This window comes from Anas acuta, chromosome 2 (assembly GCF_963932015.1).
Source record: "Anas acuta chromosome 2, bAnaAcu1.1, whole genome shotgun sequence".
NCBI classification, from domain to species: Eukaryota; Metazoa; Chordata; class Aves; order Anseriformes; family Anatidae; genus Anas; species Anas acuta.
This window is the reverse complement of record NC_088980.1, coordinates 69,932,214-69,945,705: the sequence shown is the minus strand read 5'-3', so window position 1 is coordinate 69,945,705 and position 13,492 is coordinate 69,932,214. Positions and strand designations below refer to the sequence as shown.

The following is a 13,492-nucleotide window of genomic DNA, read 5'->3' as shown; positions in this document are numbered from 1 at the left end:
CCCAATAAAGCTATAATCATCATCAGAACTGTTTATGTGAAAGTTAAATTTCTCATATGGTTGTCTGATTCTCAAAGGAATGGCATTTAGGAAAGCAGCAAACATCACGAGATTCACGATAAAATCACGAGAGTTTTTCATATATTACAGTTATGTATAAGTTTTGAATTGAATTTTTTAGAAAAATAAATGTATGGGCAGATGGTGATATTTACTTAGGGAAGCTGAATTAATTATCTGACTAGAACTGGATATTTCAAGCAGCTGTTTGAAAATGAGAACTCGGTTTCCATGAAGAAGAACGTATGTTTGGGGAAAATGGAGCATCTTTCTTCAAAATTTAATGCTGTCCCTCACTTAATCTATGTCAGAGGGCTTTGTGTTGTGTGTGTGTGTGTGTGTGTGTGTGTGTGTGTGTGTGTGTGTGTGAATTCATCTGTGGAAGAATCTTAACAAAATTGGCCAAGATCTAATTTGATGAAATAGTTCTTCAAGCTCTAAAAAAAAAAACAAACCAACAACTGAGCAGTCCTTCTTAAAAGTTCCAAAAATAGTTGAGTGTTTTAGCTGTTCTTTTATCTTAGACCCTTTCTCTCCTTTTTCTATAAATCTTTTTTTCCTTTAGACAGCATAGTCAGTAACCTTACAATGCCCTGCCAAATCTAATTTCTGACTACCCAACTTGTCTTTATTTTTATTTAGTGAGATACAATTGTTTGTATCTCACTAAAAATAAAAAATAAATCTATAGTGAACATTCAAACATAAGCCAGAGGAAAAGAGACCAGGTATGCACAGATCCATTATCTTTTAAAGATCTGATTTTTGGTGTCCATGTATTCTAAAATCTGTCTATTCTATTCTCCTGTGTGTATATATATATATATATATATATATATATATATATATATATATATATATTTGCACATTTCTGTTATGTTTCTTTGGAAGGTTAGCCAGATACTGTAGTGCTGTTGTAAAGATGGAAACCTATCCCTTGAAGGTGGTGGTTTATTCATTACTTATGTCCTTTATTCTGACATTTTTTTTTAAGAACACTTTCACAGGAAATTCTTTCACCCAAGAGCCTGTGGCCCTGAATTTCTTTACTGGTAGAGAAACATAGACCAATTCCTTGTTTGGAGCACATTCCTTTCCCCAGTCACTCTACTTCTGATGCCTGTTTTCCCATTCTGTAATAAGCAATTTGTAATGCTTAAGTATTTTACTGGAATCTATGCCAGTATTTACAAAGCCAAACTCTTGATTTTTCAAGTGCTTTTACATTCTCAGAATGGGCTTATGTGTTTAGAGTGCCTGAAGGTGTTGTGATCCTCAAAACTCCTTGTTTATGGAATTATCTTCAAGAACTACAAAGTAGTCCATGTACATGTATGAAGCACAGAGTTTGTTTCTAAACAGGGTGGATGTGTAAAGAGGGCCCTTTGACAGACACGTCCTGCAGAAACTTATAACTTCATTCACCTTCCTGATAATTGTCAAGCCTTCCTCTGGTGCAGTGGTATAAGCAGAAAAACTAAGTATTCTGGAAGCATTTGGAAAAGGGGTTTTCTGATCACCCTAAAACATTATTTCTGTCAACATGGAGTCTTTCTTGTGAGCCTTGTGCAGTGCTTGTCTGTGAACTTATTATGCTGTTTCCGTGTAAATATACGCCTTGGCCATGTAAATATACAATTTGGCCATTGTTTTTTCTCACTGTGGTTTGAATGGTTAGACTGTTTTTGTTTGACATTAAGTAGAAAATAGTGGTGGTATAGTGCGCGCCACATGCATTTGGTTTGTGTGGAATTCCTTCCACAGGGTCTGCTAATGCTGGAAGACAATACAACAATATGTTAATGCCTGGATTTTATTATAAACATGTCCCTGACTGACGAAGGGCATTGCTAAATTTATGAGCTTCTCATATGTCGTGTTCTGTTACTGCCTCATATTTTAACTGGATGAAAAAATGTTTTAAATATAATGCTTCCTCAGCTGCAAAGAGTTGCAATATTTGTAATGGGCCTGAGACCAGGTCTAGTGATGTTAATACTGATACAGTTATGCAGAAGACTGTTAAGTGAACAAGCAAGCTGAAATTTGATCACAAGGATATTCCCCCTCCAACGTCAAAACAGCGATCTGTGACAGGAACTTTGTCATGTTAATTAAACAGACATTTGGATTTCACTTATCTGTGGGATGCTAGCAATTTCTGCAGTGAGATTGCAGATGCAAACTTTCAATTTTTTTTCTTTTTTCTTTTTTTTCCTCCAGGTTATAAGGGAGTTTGCAATGGCAATGCTCTGGAAATTCATGAGAGTAGCTAGGTATTCTAAAACAGCTTTACCATCGAAAGTGAGAGGAATTCCGGTCCATTCGAGGCATTTTTCTTCTTCCAAGTCTGTACCTTCCGATTTTGCTGCCAGCACAACCTGCTTAAATACTGTGGAACTGCTTGGTAAATCTTATCCCCAGGATGACTACAGCAATGTCACAGAGAAGATTCTTTCTAAAGTGGGGAAGAACTTGCATAACAAAAAGCATCACCCTTTGTGGCTAATCAAGGAGCAGGTGAAGGACCACTTTTACAAGCAATATACAGGACGCCGTGGGACTCCACTCTTTTCTGTCTATGATGGTCTTTCTCCAGTGGTTACAGTACAGCAGAATTTTGATAGCTTACTTATACCACAAAACCATGCCAGCAGAAAGAAAGAGGATAACTATTACTTGAATCGTGATCACATGCTAAGAGCACACACATCAGCTCACCAGTGGGACCTGATACACTCCGGCCTAGATGCCTTTCTGGCTGTGGGAGATGTCTACCGCCGTGATACAATTGATAACACCCACTATCCGGTCTTTCATCAGATGGAAGGAGTTCGGCTTTTCTCCTGTCATGAGGTAGGAATTCCTTAGTTGAGGTGAAAGAGGTTTGGGGTAAGTTGATCTTATTTGCTATTAGCAAGTGCATGCACGTAAATGAGTTACCACACAGGTGTTATGCAGTACATTGATAAAGATCAAGTAATTGGTTATGGACAAATACAGGTGAAAAATGTGGAATTTGAAAACACCTGTAAAATTCCCTAGAAAAGTCTGGAAAAAATGAATGATGAATACCTTGAAAGCTAGCAAAATAAAGCGGTATCTGAAAGGAAATGGTTAGCTCATCTGTAGAGATCAATTCTCATTGTATCGCAAGTCCCTTCTAGTGAAGTCATTTTACCACAAACTTTGTCATCTTAGTACTTGAAAGACTCATGGGTATGAACTGTTTCAGAATCCAGAGTGCAGTTTTTACTTTGTCATCTTTTTCCTTTAATAGCTCTAAGCTTCTGTAAATGAGTATCTCTTAATGAATTGTTCTATCCTTTACTTCATCCTAAAAACCATATTGAAGGATTGATCTGTTGCAGCTGTCAGTTATGGCTGTGCGATACATACAGTGTAAACTCATGAGTCCAGAAGACATCAGGTAAACAGCGCTAGGTAGATGTCCAAGACTTCTGAGTGCATATATTTTGTTGGTACAACTTGCATGTTCTGCAAATGCTTGGGTGCCATTAAGTATTCTTGCTGTATCATGGATTAGTGTTATGTATAAGCCAGTTTGTTTTCCAAACAGTAATTGATTTGTATAATTTGTGTATGCTTGTAGCAATACTGCCAAATTCACATTTATATAACTAAAACTAGCTTATTCTAATAATACTGGGATGTAGACTGTTCTTAATGTAGTTGCCAATGGGTGACAGGAGCTTGGCAGGGAAGCCTGCTGGCTTTGGATGCCTGAGGGAAAACTATGGAAATTGCACTGCACTGCTTTTCTTACTGGTGGGAAAGGTTCATGCTGTCTGCACTGGTGCTTCCCACCCCACACTGCCGCTTCATTTTCCACTTTGAAAACATAATACCTGCTTCTGAAGATGTTCTGTGAGTGATATGGTATCAAATACAGCTTGTAACCACTTTTTTGGTAACCTGGAAAGGGAAGTTTGCAGATTTATCCAAAATTGATTTGTTTGCCATTCTTTCACACGGGCTTGTTTATGTGCATACAGAAGGGTATATGCAAGAGAAAAATGGATAACATTATAAAAATGCCATATTTAATACTTTAAGTGCATCCACATTTTTTGCTTGAGCACAAGTTCAGACATCCATGCATAAAGGCTTATCTGCCATAAAATAGTCACATCTACACTCTTACAGGATGGACTTTTGAATTTAGGTGGGACTGAAATTATTGTTAAAGAATATGTTTCTCAAGAAATTTTGGCCTTCATGACAGAATATTTCTTTCTTCTGTGCAAATTTAATAACAAGAATAATAGGATTTAGTAAGTGGGAAGAAATTTACAGAAATGTTTATTGACATCATCTGTCAAGAAATACAGGATGTATAACAATCTGATTCATTTCATTATAGGTTGTTTCTTTATCTCTTCCCCCTCTCCTCACCCCCTACAAGAATGATTGAGTTGTTATTGGATAATGTTAATAGCTGATGAATTTAAAGTTAGCTATGTGCTAACTAAAACTGGAAAACGTGTCTGTCTCTCTCGAGAGTGAAAGTCCTGTCAACTTTCTAAGCTGATGAACACAGAATAGTGGTATGGTGCACAGCATGTAAATTTTTGTTTGTTGGGCAACATGCACAAATTCTAAACCTGTGGATGATCTAAAACATCCCTTTCAGCTTCAGTTGCAGATGGAATACTGATAGACTTGCAATATGTAAAACTTCTTGCAGACATCATCACAAGAGCCTTGTAGAAAAAAATTGAATATAATTGTGAAATTTCACTGAAGATTTTGTGTTTTATATTCTAGTTGCCTGCTCAAAATAACTGACAAGTTTAAATAATTCTAGGAGTAACTGAGCAGAAAAATGACTAAATGAAGATAATACTACATGAAAGAAATATTTTTATATTCATTTATTTAAACCCATGTTTAAGTTATGACCCACTGAACAGAAGTGTGTGAACGTCAGGGCCTGTTACATTCATCTCAGACTTTTCTTTCATAACCACACCATGGTCTCTGGCGAGGAAATTTTCCTAGTACAATGGATAAGAAGGTATACAGCGAAAGGGAAAAAAAAAAACAAAAAACAAAAAACTGCTAGCCCTTGGCTACAAGCTGTAGATTAGTTTAATTTTATATGCTATAGTTAATTTACTGTTTTTTGTTTTTTTTTTTTAGTACTTGTCTCTTTCTCAACGAAAGTGATCGCAGAATAATTGGAGTTGGGGCGTGGTGGTCAACAAACCTCAAACCCCAGAATGATTTTCTAGGAACTTGAATTTTGAACTATGTTTTGTGTTTTATAGCAATTAGGTTTTATTAAATACATTCCTTTGGAGATGGCAGACTTGCCTGGAACTACCCCTAGGCACGCATTTACTGTTGAACACAGTAGTGTTGGTATGTTTTTGTTTCTTGTTTGTTTGCTTGAGCACACATAGGCTATTTTCTCAACTTCAGGAGGTTTGGAGAAGTTTCCTTGTGTTCAGCTGTTTCAATACTTCACACTAATCTTATACAGGCCCTCACTAGAGAAAGCAATTTGTACCAAATATTTAGCATGTAAAAATAGTTGCAAAAAAAACCCACAATGGAACAAAAAAGCAAATGCTGTTCTTTTTTATATATTCCTTTACTATTTTCTAATTGTATGAAGATGGGGATCAGTATTTCCTATTGATAATGGCAATTGGGTTAAAGCTTTCTGTGTCTGGATAAGGCTTTATTTGGAAACAGTCAAGATAAAGCAGGCCTCTGCAAACAGTTTAAAAGTTCAGACTGGTATATCCCACATAGCTCAGACTGTCATATGGAACATGTGGAACAAGGTAGATAAAGCTGCAATTTGCTAGGTCCTGCATTTTGGCCACCTAACCTTACCCATAAAAGTGATCTAGAAGAAAGCTGGAGAGGGACTCTATCAGGGAGTGTAGCCAGGGAACAAGGAATAATGGCTTTGAACAAATGTAGGGGAGATTTAGATTAGATGTGACGTGAGGGAAAAATTCTTCACTCAGAGCACAAAGCGCACATGGGAATTAGGGCTGAAGATGCACCTTGCTTGTGTTCGTTTCCATAAAGAATAGAATGAAATTACCTAAAAACAAGTGTTAAAAATAAACTCAGGGCACAGGATGGGAGGTGCAGGACAGTCCCTGTGGCCGAGGGGCAGCCTTTCTCTCTGGCAAGCCAAATGGCCCAGGGGAGCCAGCCCCAGAAAAGGGGCCCTCAGCCCCCCCAGCCCTCCTCCTTGTCCACATGAGGGCATCTTCCAGGCTGCTCCCAGCACAGCCACCTTTGGCCACGCATGGGCCACTCCATCAGAGGCTTGCTGAGGTCACCACAGTGGCCACCACTGCTCGTGGGCCCTATAAAACAGGCCCCCTGCAGCTGGCCCACCACTCGCTGAGCATCTCGGCCCTCTGACTGCCAGCTTGTGTGGCAGGAAGGAGAGCAGGAGAGCGAGGTGAGCGGCAGGCCTCTTGGTGTGCGAGGACAGCGATGCCGTCCAGTGAAGGAAGCATCAAGAGGGAACGCTCCTGACTGGAAGGAAGGGGGTCATGGGTGGATGGATAGCGCCAGTGGCACAAGAGACACTGGCCCGAGGGACCTCTGGCGCCCAGCCCACAGACACATACAGGCAGTATCACTGGCACCGCAGCAATGTGGGGAACAGGCCGGCCCCTCAAACACCCAGCAAAAGGGGGGCCTGGGCCTTGCCATAGGAGCAACGGTGATGTGGAGCGAGGGCAAGAGCATCAGACAGAGAGCCGCAGGGAGCAGAGGCGTGCCCATAGTCCAGGACACAGTGCGGGACCCAGTAATGGCCGTAAACCAGACGGCACTGTCAGACCCATGCATGAAAATCAAGCCAACAGTGGCATGGGACCGAGGCATGGGACTGGATGGTCCCCTGGTTCAGCACCCTGGCCTGAGAACATTCTGGATGGAAGGCATCCCGTGTGGGCAGTCCCAGGCACGGACTGGCTTAGCCTCCTGCCAAACACCGTGGAGCCCATGGAGCTGGGTCCACAAGAAGAGGTGGAGGAACCAATGGAAGTGGATCCACCTCGGCCAGAACAGAGCTGGGACTACTGAGCATGTCTTTGTGCTCTGCCATCCGAGAGCACCAGCAGCATGGCAGGAGTGCCCAGCGAGCCCCCTACTCGTTGCTCAGGCTCCATTGCAAGCATTAACCTGGAGCCAACAAACACCATGGACATCCTGCAGGCTTACCTGCAAGATGTCCGGGCAATAAACAATTCTTGCCAATTCTTAGTGGTTGTGTGGGTGCACCAGGGGAGGTTTAGGTTGGATATTAAGAAGAACTTCTTTACCAAAAGAGTTGTTAGGCATTGGAATGGGCTGCCCAGGGAAGTGGTTGAGTCACCATCCCTGGAGGTCTTTAAAAGATGTTTAGATGGAGAGCTTAGTGATGTGGTTTAGTGGAGGACTTGTTAGTGGTAGGTCAGTAGTTGGGCTAGTCTTGAGGTCTCTTCCAACCGAGGTGATTCTGTGAATTTGCCATTTTACCTCAGTTTGGGAGTGGAAAAAAAAAATCAGTCCTCTGCTGAAATTTTAGGTAGGATAAGGAAGATGTAGAAGTGTCTCTCCTTTACAAATACAAATTCTGTAGTCAAGGCTGGGTGAAAACTTTTGTCCTTTGAAACCTTTGCTATAATTTTTCATACTGTCAAAGTTAAAATTCCAGAAGTAAGAGCTGGAAAAACAAATCATGGGTAGAAGTTTTAGAATTTTAGTGTTCTCCTCTGTGATCTCCTTATCTAATTGCTTCTTTGGCTGTACAGTTTTCCTGATGGTTGTTTGGCTGTTTTTTTAAGACAGAAGTAATGTGTAATTGGAAGATGGGCAGGTAGCTGATGCTTTTTGCAGCTTTGCATGATTTCAAGTATTAGAGAAATTCCTATTTTCCAAGCAAACTCATTGCTAAAAATAGAAATTATTAAGGCTGATTTTTTCCATAAACTTTTTAAAAATGTCCTCTAGCTATTATTAAAGAACCTCTCAAAATTTATTCGGACTTTTTTTCTGTATATTTAAAAATATTTTCCATAATTATTACATGAATGTTAGTATATAGGATCTAATATAAACAGTTAAAACTAGTGCAAAATTTAGCTTCCCAAATAAGCTTCTAAATTCTGGATGTAAAATAAACTGTTATTTTTAAACATTACATCCAAATGGTATTTCTTTTGTATTATCTTCCTGCAGCATGCCGACATGCCTTTTATCCTTCTGAAGGACACATATTTTCCTCCTTCTATGGTATATGGCTTTTTTCTTTTTTCCTCCTTTTTTTTTAATAAATAATATTTTTTAAAATAAATAAATAAACACTTTGGATTTGCAATATCGATACTGTTGTAGTCAGATTTGAACTCTATCAAACTTTCTTGGGCAGACTAGAAATGAAATTACTTCTGTGCTATGCAGTAGTCTTTGGTGCAGTCCTTTACTTTATCAGTTTGTAGAAAGAAAAAAAAATCTCAAAATACACTCTCAAAGACACTTCATGCCTGTTGGCCACCAGAGGGAGCCAATATAAACCCAATGGCAATCGCAAAACATTTTTCAATTGTGAACAAATATTGTTTACACATTGGAAGGAGACTTCATAAAGTATTTTATAGTCTGTATTGAATTATACATAAATTTTAAGGGGAACAGATGTGAAAACATAGGAATTTCTCCTCTAATTTAGTAACCTCATTCCAATGGAGCCCAATATCTGATTGTTCAGATAGGGAAATGGTTCTCTCATCAGGCTTGTTTGTGCTAACATCTGAAAACTATAAATAGACTGGGAAGAAGAAGTAGAGCTACATATTTATTTCTCATTGAAATGTTTTTGGATGAAATGCCAACTTTTTTGCTGCAATGGAAAAAAATGTAAATCTTCTGCTAAGAAGCAAGGGCAGCCCATGCATTACTTCTAATTTTTGCCATTCTGTATCATTGCAAAAAAAACTCCAAATGTTCCTGTATTGTGAGTTTGTATCATGTATATCCTGAAGTGTTAAGACTCTTGTCCTAGGTGGTATAAATTTAGATGTTTCTCTGTTTCATATAATTTCTTTCTCCTTTACCAGTCTTTTTGTACTTGTGTACCTCAGCCATGTTCTTCATGTCCTAAAATGTTCCATGTTCCTTTTTTTTTTTTTTTTTTTTTTTTGCTTTGGGGTAGGTGTGAACACCTGAGTGACCGACCTCTTTATTTCCTCTATTATTTATTTACTTTAATCAGTGCATACCATGCTAGGTTTTCATTGTCACGACTGACATAACAGTGCCACTGAATTTGACTTCTCCAGAGTCCTGTATGTTACTGCACCTTTGGACGCTGTGCTTCTGTTCTGATGTTGTATCAAATGAAAGCTCCTTTTCTTCTGTCATTCTTTTCTCCTGATGTGCAAGGAAATTCGAATAAATATATTGTGTTCCAGGGATCAGCCCATTATACGAAGTGATTTGGAGCATTTACAGTCCATGCAAGAATGTTTGTGTGGAAACTATTTTATTCCTCCATGTATATGAGAGTCATAGCAACAGTGCTTAGCATGGCACCGAGGAACAAGTAATTTAAAAAGACTTTAACTGGCCCGGGAAAGACATGGATCCTACCCCTCTGCACCCTGTGGCAGGGAGAGGCTTTTCCAAGGGGTGATACAAGACCCAGCTGAAGTTGGTTGTGGACATCCTCCTTTCTGTGTATTTCTTCTGATTTGGGTGATGCTCCTCAGTGTGTGAGGAGTCGGTGACTGTCACCAGATGGCATGGAGGCGGGTTGGTGTATCAGTCACTTTGATGGAGGGCATTTGCCTCCTGTCGCATGAATCAGAGGGAATTTGGCATTTGTGGCTGCTTCAGAATAATAGTATTAAAGTGGAGATCCATTCACCTCTTTTCTGTAGGTGGTAATCGTAGAAACAGATTTTACTTTAGGATGGGCGTCTCCCAGCTGTCACCCTACAGGGTTCTGTGCTTGTGCCATCTCTAGCACTGTGTGCCAGTAGTTGCTGGGCATACGTCCTAAACACATCCAGACATGGGCAGTTGTGCAAGCTGCATGCATTGGGTTACGGAGCTGGGGTTCTCACCAACATGTGTCACATCAAGCTTCAAGTGCTGCCGCTGCCTCCAGGATGGTGTTTGAGATTGATGGTGAGCCCTGCATCACTCCCAAGGAGCCTGAGAGGTGATCCTCCTCCTCAGGACATAGAGGGATAGGGGCATCTGTTCTTTATCTTCCATGTTACTTAAAAATAGAGCAGCGTTACTTTGCTGGAGTACTGTGATGTGAATTTATTCCTGAAGCTGAAATCTGGCCGAGTAGCATGGATAAAGGGCCTGGCTGGAACTGGCTTTACTCTTGCAGATGTCTTTACAAGTTGTGAACAGTATTTTCCATGTATCATACGGTATTTTCCATTTTGTAGTCTGTAAATTGTTCCATAATAAGTAGAGTTTCAGATTACAAGGATACAGATAATATTTTTTGTTATTTTACTTGAAAATTTTATGGCAAATGGCATCAGAACTTCTGTGAGATGTTCACAGTGGTCGATGGCCTAGGAAGTTTGGAAGCCACCACTATATCTTTTATTATAAAAAAAATAAAAAATTATATAAAGTATTTCTTACTCGGACTTTGTTTCTCATGCAGCTAAAAAAATATTGCAGTGTGCTTCAGAATAAATAATTCAATGCAATTCTAAAATTCTGCAGGAATGGCTACAAGTGTGTTTAGGAAACCTAGTGTACTTAAAAATAGAGGAATTCTGATTCCCACAGGAACAGAAATATAAATCCTATTATATATATATGCCTCATTGTACTGATATCTGTAGAGCAGCATTGCTTTTTCTTTGTTGTTCTAAAATATCAGTATGGTTTTCCATTAAACACAGCAATGATTTGTTTTTTTCAGAAACACTTTGATTAGGTTAAAAATCAAAACAAGCAGAAAAAGGCCTTTCTTCACTGTAATTGGAGGACCGAAAACTGAAGAATCCAGAAATTAAGGTGACTGCTCTGCAGGCTTGTTGCTTGAAATGATCTTCACCATTTTGTAACAAAACAAATGCTTATTGGTATGTAGTAAAAACCATCCTGTTGTGCAGCCATGGCCCGTGTATCTTTTTGGCACATGAAACTGCCTGGACTGAGGTGCAGACTTATAAGTTTCATCATCTTGGAGGCTGATTGGGGCTGGCATTAAGTTTTCTTTTTGATGAGACATCATCAAATGGCGTCATCTTCATCATTCCTAATCCATCAGTTGAGTGTTACAGCACATTAAAGATGTAGTGGAAATGTTTTGCTCTTTGTAAGTGAATTTAGAGTGCAGCTGTTTGTTTATTTATAGAGATGTTCATTGGGGCAGTGAGTCAAAATGTATTAGATGTGGCAAGGACAAGTGCTGCCACATGCAGACTCCCCTTGTGTAGAGTGGATCTTCAGTGCTGGTTTGTTTGTGAGGGTAAGTACATGAGCATTACGTATTCATTATCTTAATAATTGTGTATGCATGACTGACAGGCATAATAGATGACAACTTTGTGGAAAAACAGGATATAGTATAGACTGTCCTGATCAGAAACCTAATATAAATGCCAGCCTCCTGTGAAGAGAAACTTAATCTTGCCCTCAACATTAAATGTATGTAGAATGAAGCAGTGTGAGATTTAAAGTCTGTCAAGTGATTGAAGAAATGCTGGGGTCTATGTTGAAACCATGTGTGTGACTTCTGTTCTCCATGCCATGCTGAGAAATACAATGAAGTGCTTTTAAAGGAGCATAGCTCCATTTTTCTTTGTCCAATTAGAAACTAGTATTTTCTGGGCACTACATGTTACCAAATTTGACTGTATTCTTAGTGTGAACTGTCCTGATGTGAGGACAGGGTAAAGTTCATGCCAGATGGTAAGGTCACTTCAACTCCTTTCTGCCTTTGTAATGCAGTTTCATTCAGATACGCTGGTAAATTGCGAGTAACTTAAATATTTTTGACTTCTGCATGATGACACAATACTCATTTTTTGGAGTGCATTTACTTAAAGAACAACTTGACTCTACAGTAGATAGAAGCATAGGTACTTACCACGTGGTTACATGAAATTTCTCTTCAATTAGTAATAATAATCAATCCTGTCAAATACAATAAAATACTTCATTTTCTCTTAGTCTGCACCAAAGGAATAAATGTACATGAAATTGTAACATCTTCGATGTGACAGTGTTTTTTTTTTCAAGATTTAGATATTTTTTTCCATCTGTTCATGTATATGCTGGTGAAGAACTGACATCAAAAAGGAGAGATAGTGGTTCTTTATTTTATTTAAATTTTGACATCCCTGGCTTTTATGTATGTAGAAATGAAGTAGTGTTTCTAATCCAAGACGTATTCAGCACAGTTTGGTGATCACTATAGTGAGACTGGTCTACCAATTTTAAATTGCGTATCTTGACATAACAATATTTGTGAATGGAAAAAAGGGGAGTAAATATTAATGCAACCACAAGGTATCTGTTTTTCCTCAGTATTGCCCCGTCCACAGTTGTGCTGGAATTGACAGGAGCTAACAGAACATCTATGGAAAATGCCGGAAGGAGTCGTAGCGCCTGACTGAAAGGGAGCCATTTTGTTACTGTCACCTGTGTTTCAGTAACTCCTTCAAGACCTGGCAGCCTTTGATGCTGCTGCCCACAGTGGCCCTGCCGTGACCCACATGCCAGCACACCTCTCAATGCAGCCAATATGCTGATAACCTTACATGATATGCTCACTTCTAACCCAGACCCGTTTCGCAGCCCAGCTCCCTGAGCCACCACATGGACGCTCGGCCTGTGTGGGGTGCCTATGGATGGTCTGGCTGGACAAGCCAGAGGCAAGGTTGGGGAGCTGCTGCATGACCCAACACATGTATTTAGTGGTCCTTGCATGCATTTTCTTGGCACGTCTGATCCAATCTGCTGAAAAAAAAATAATAATTGCTTCATTGCTTAGAAAGTAATTGCAATATGAGCATTCCAGGAGTAACACAATGGTATGGAAAAGCGTGTCCATGTAATACCTGTTTTAATGTGTACATCTGGTATGTTACAGTCCAAGGAGGGAAAATCCCTGTAGGCTGAGGAATGTTTCTGGTTTACTGAGGATAGTCTCTTCAGGCGATAGAAAAAAAGAAAAAGCCAAAAGCTACCTGTAGTGGGCAGCCCAGAGCAGGAATCCAACGTGGCCACACCAAATGGCCGTGTCAGGGAGCCTGATTCTGTCCATTGCCTACCGAGGGAGCCTAAACTGAATCTGCTCCATACAGCTGGCTTTTGGGAAAGCCTCTTGGCTTTCAGACCCCGGTGGTAGATAGCTAATGTGTCCTGCTGACAGTAAATTAGTTACTGGGTGGGTATCATCTGCTTCTTC

General features: G+C 39.6%; 1 protein-coding gene across 7 annotated transcripts in view; it reads left to right on the top strand.

Moving 5' to 3' along the window:
* FARS2 (phenylalanyl-tRNA synthetase 2, mitochondrial) overlaps positions 1-13,492 on the top strand; it is a 246,729-nt gene that overhangs the window by 53,092 nt on the left and 180,145 nt on the right. For all 7 annotated transcript variants that reach the window (XR_011092656.1, XM_068670807.1, XM_068670801.1 and 4 more), the window contains one exon: positions 2,284-2,916. Coding sequence is in view for 6 of the 7 variants with exons in the window: in XM_068670807.1 (XP_068526908.1) it covers positions 2,302-2,916 (615 nt within the window). In the remaining variant the exon portion in view is untranslated. The remainder of the gene's footprint in view (positions 1-2,283; positions 2,917-13,492) is intronic.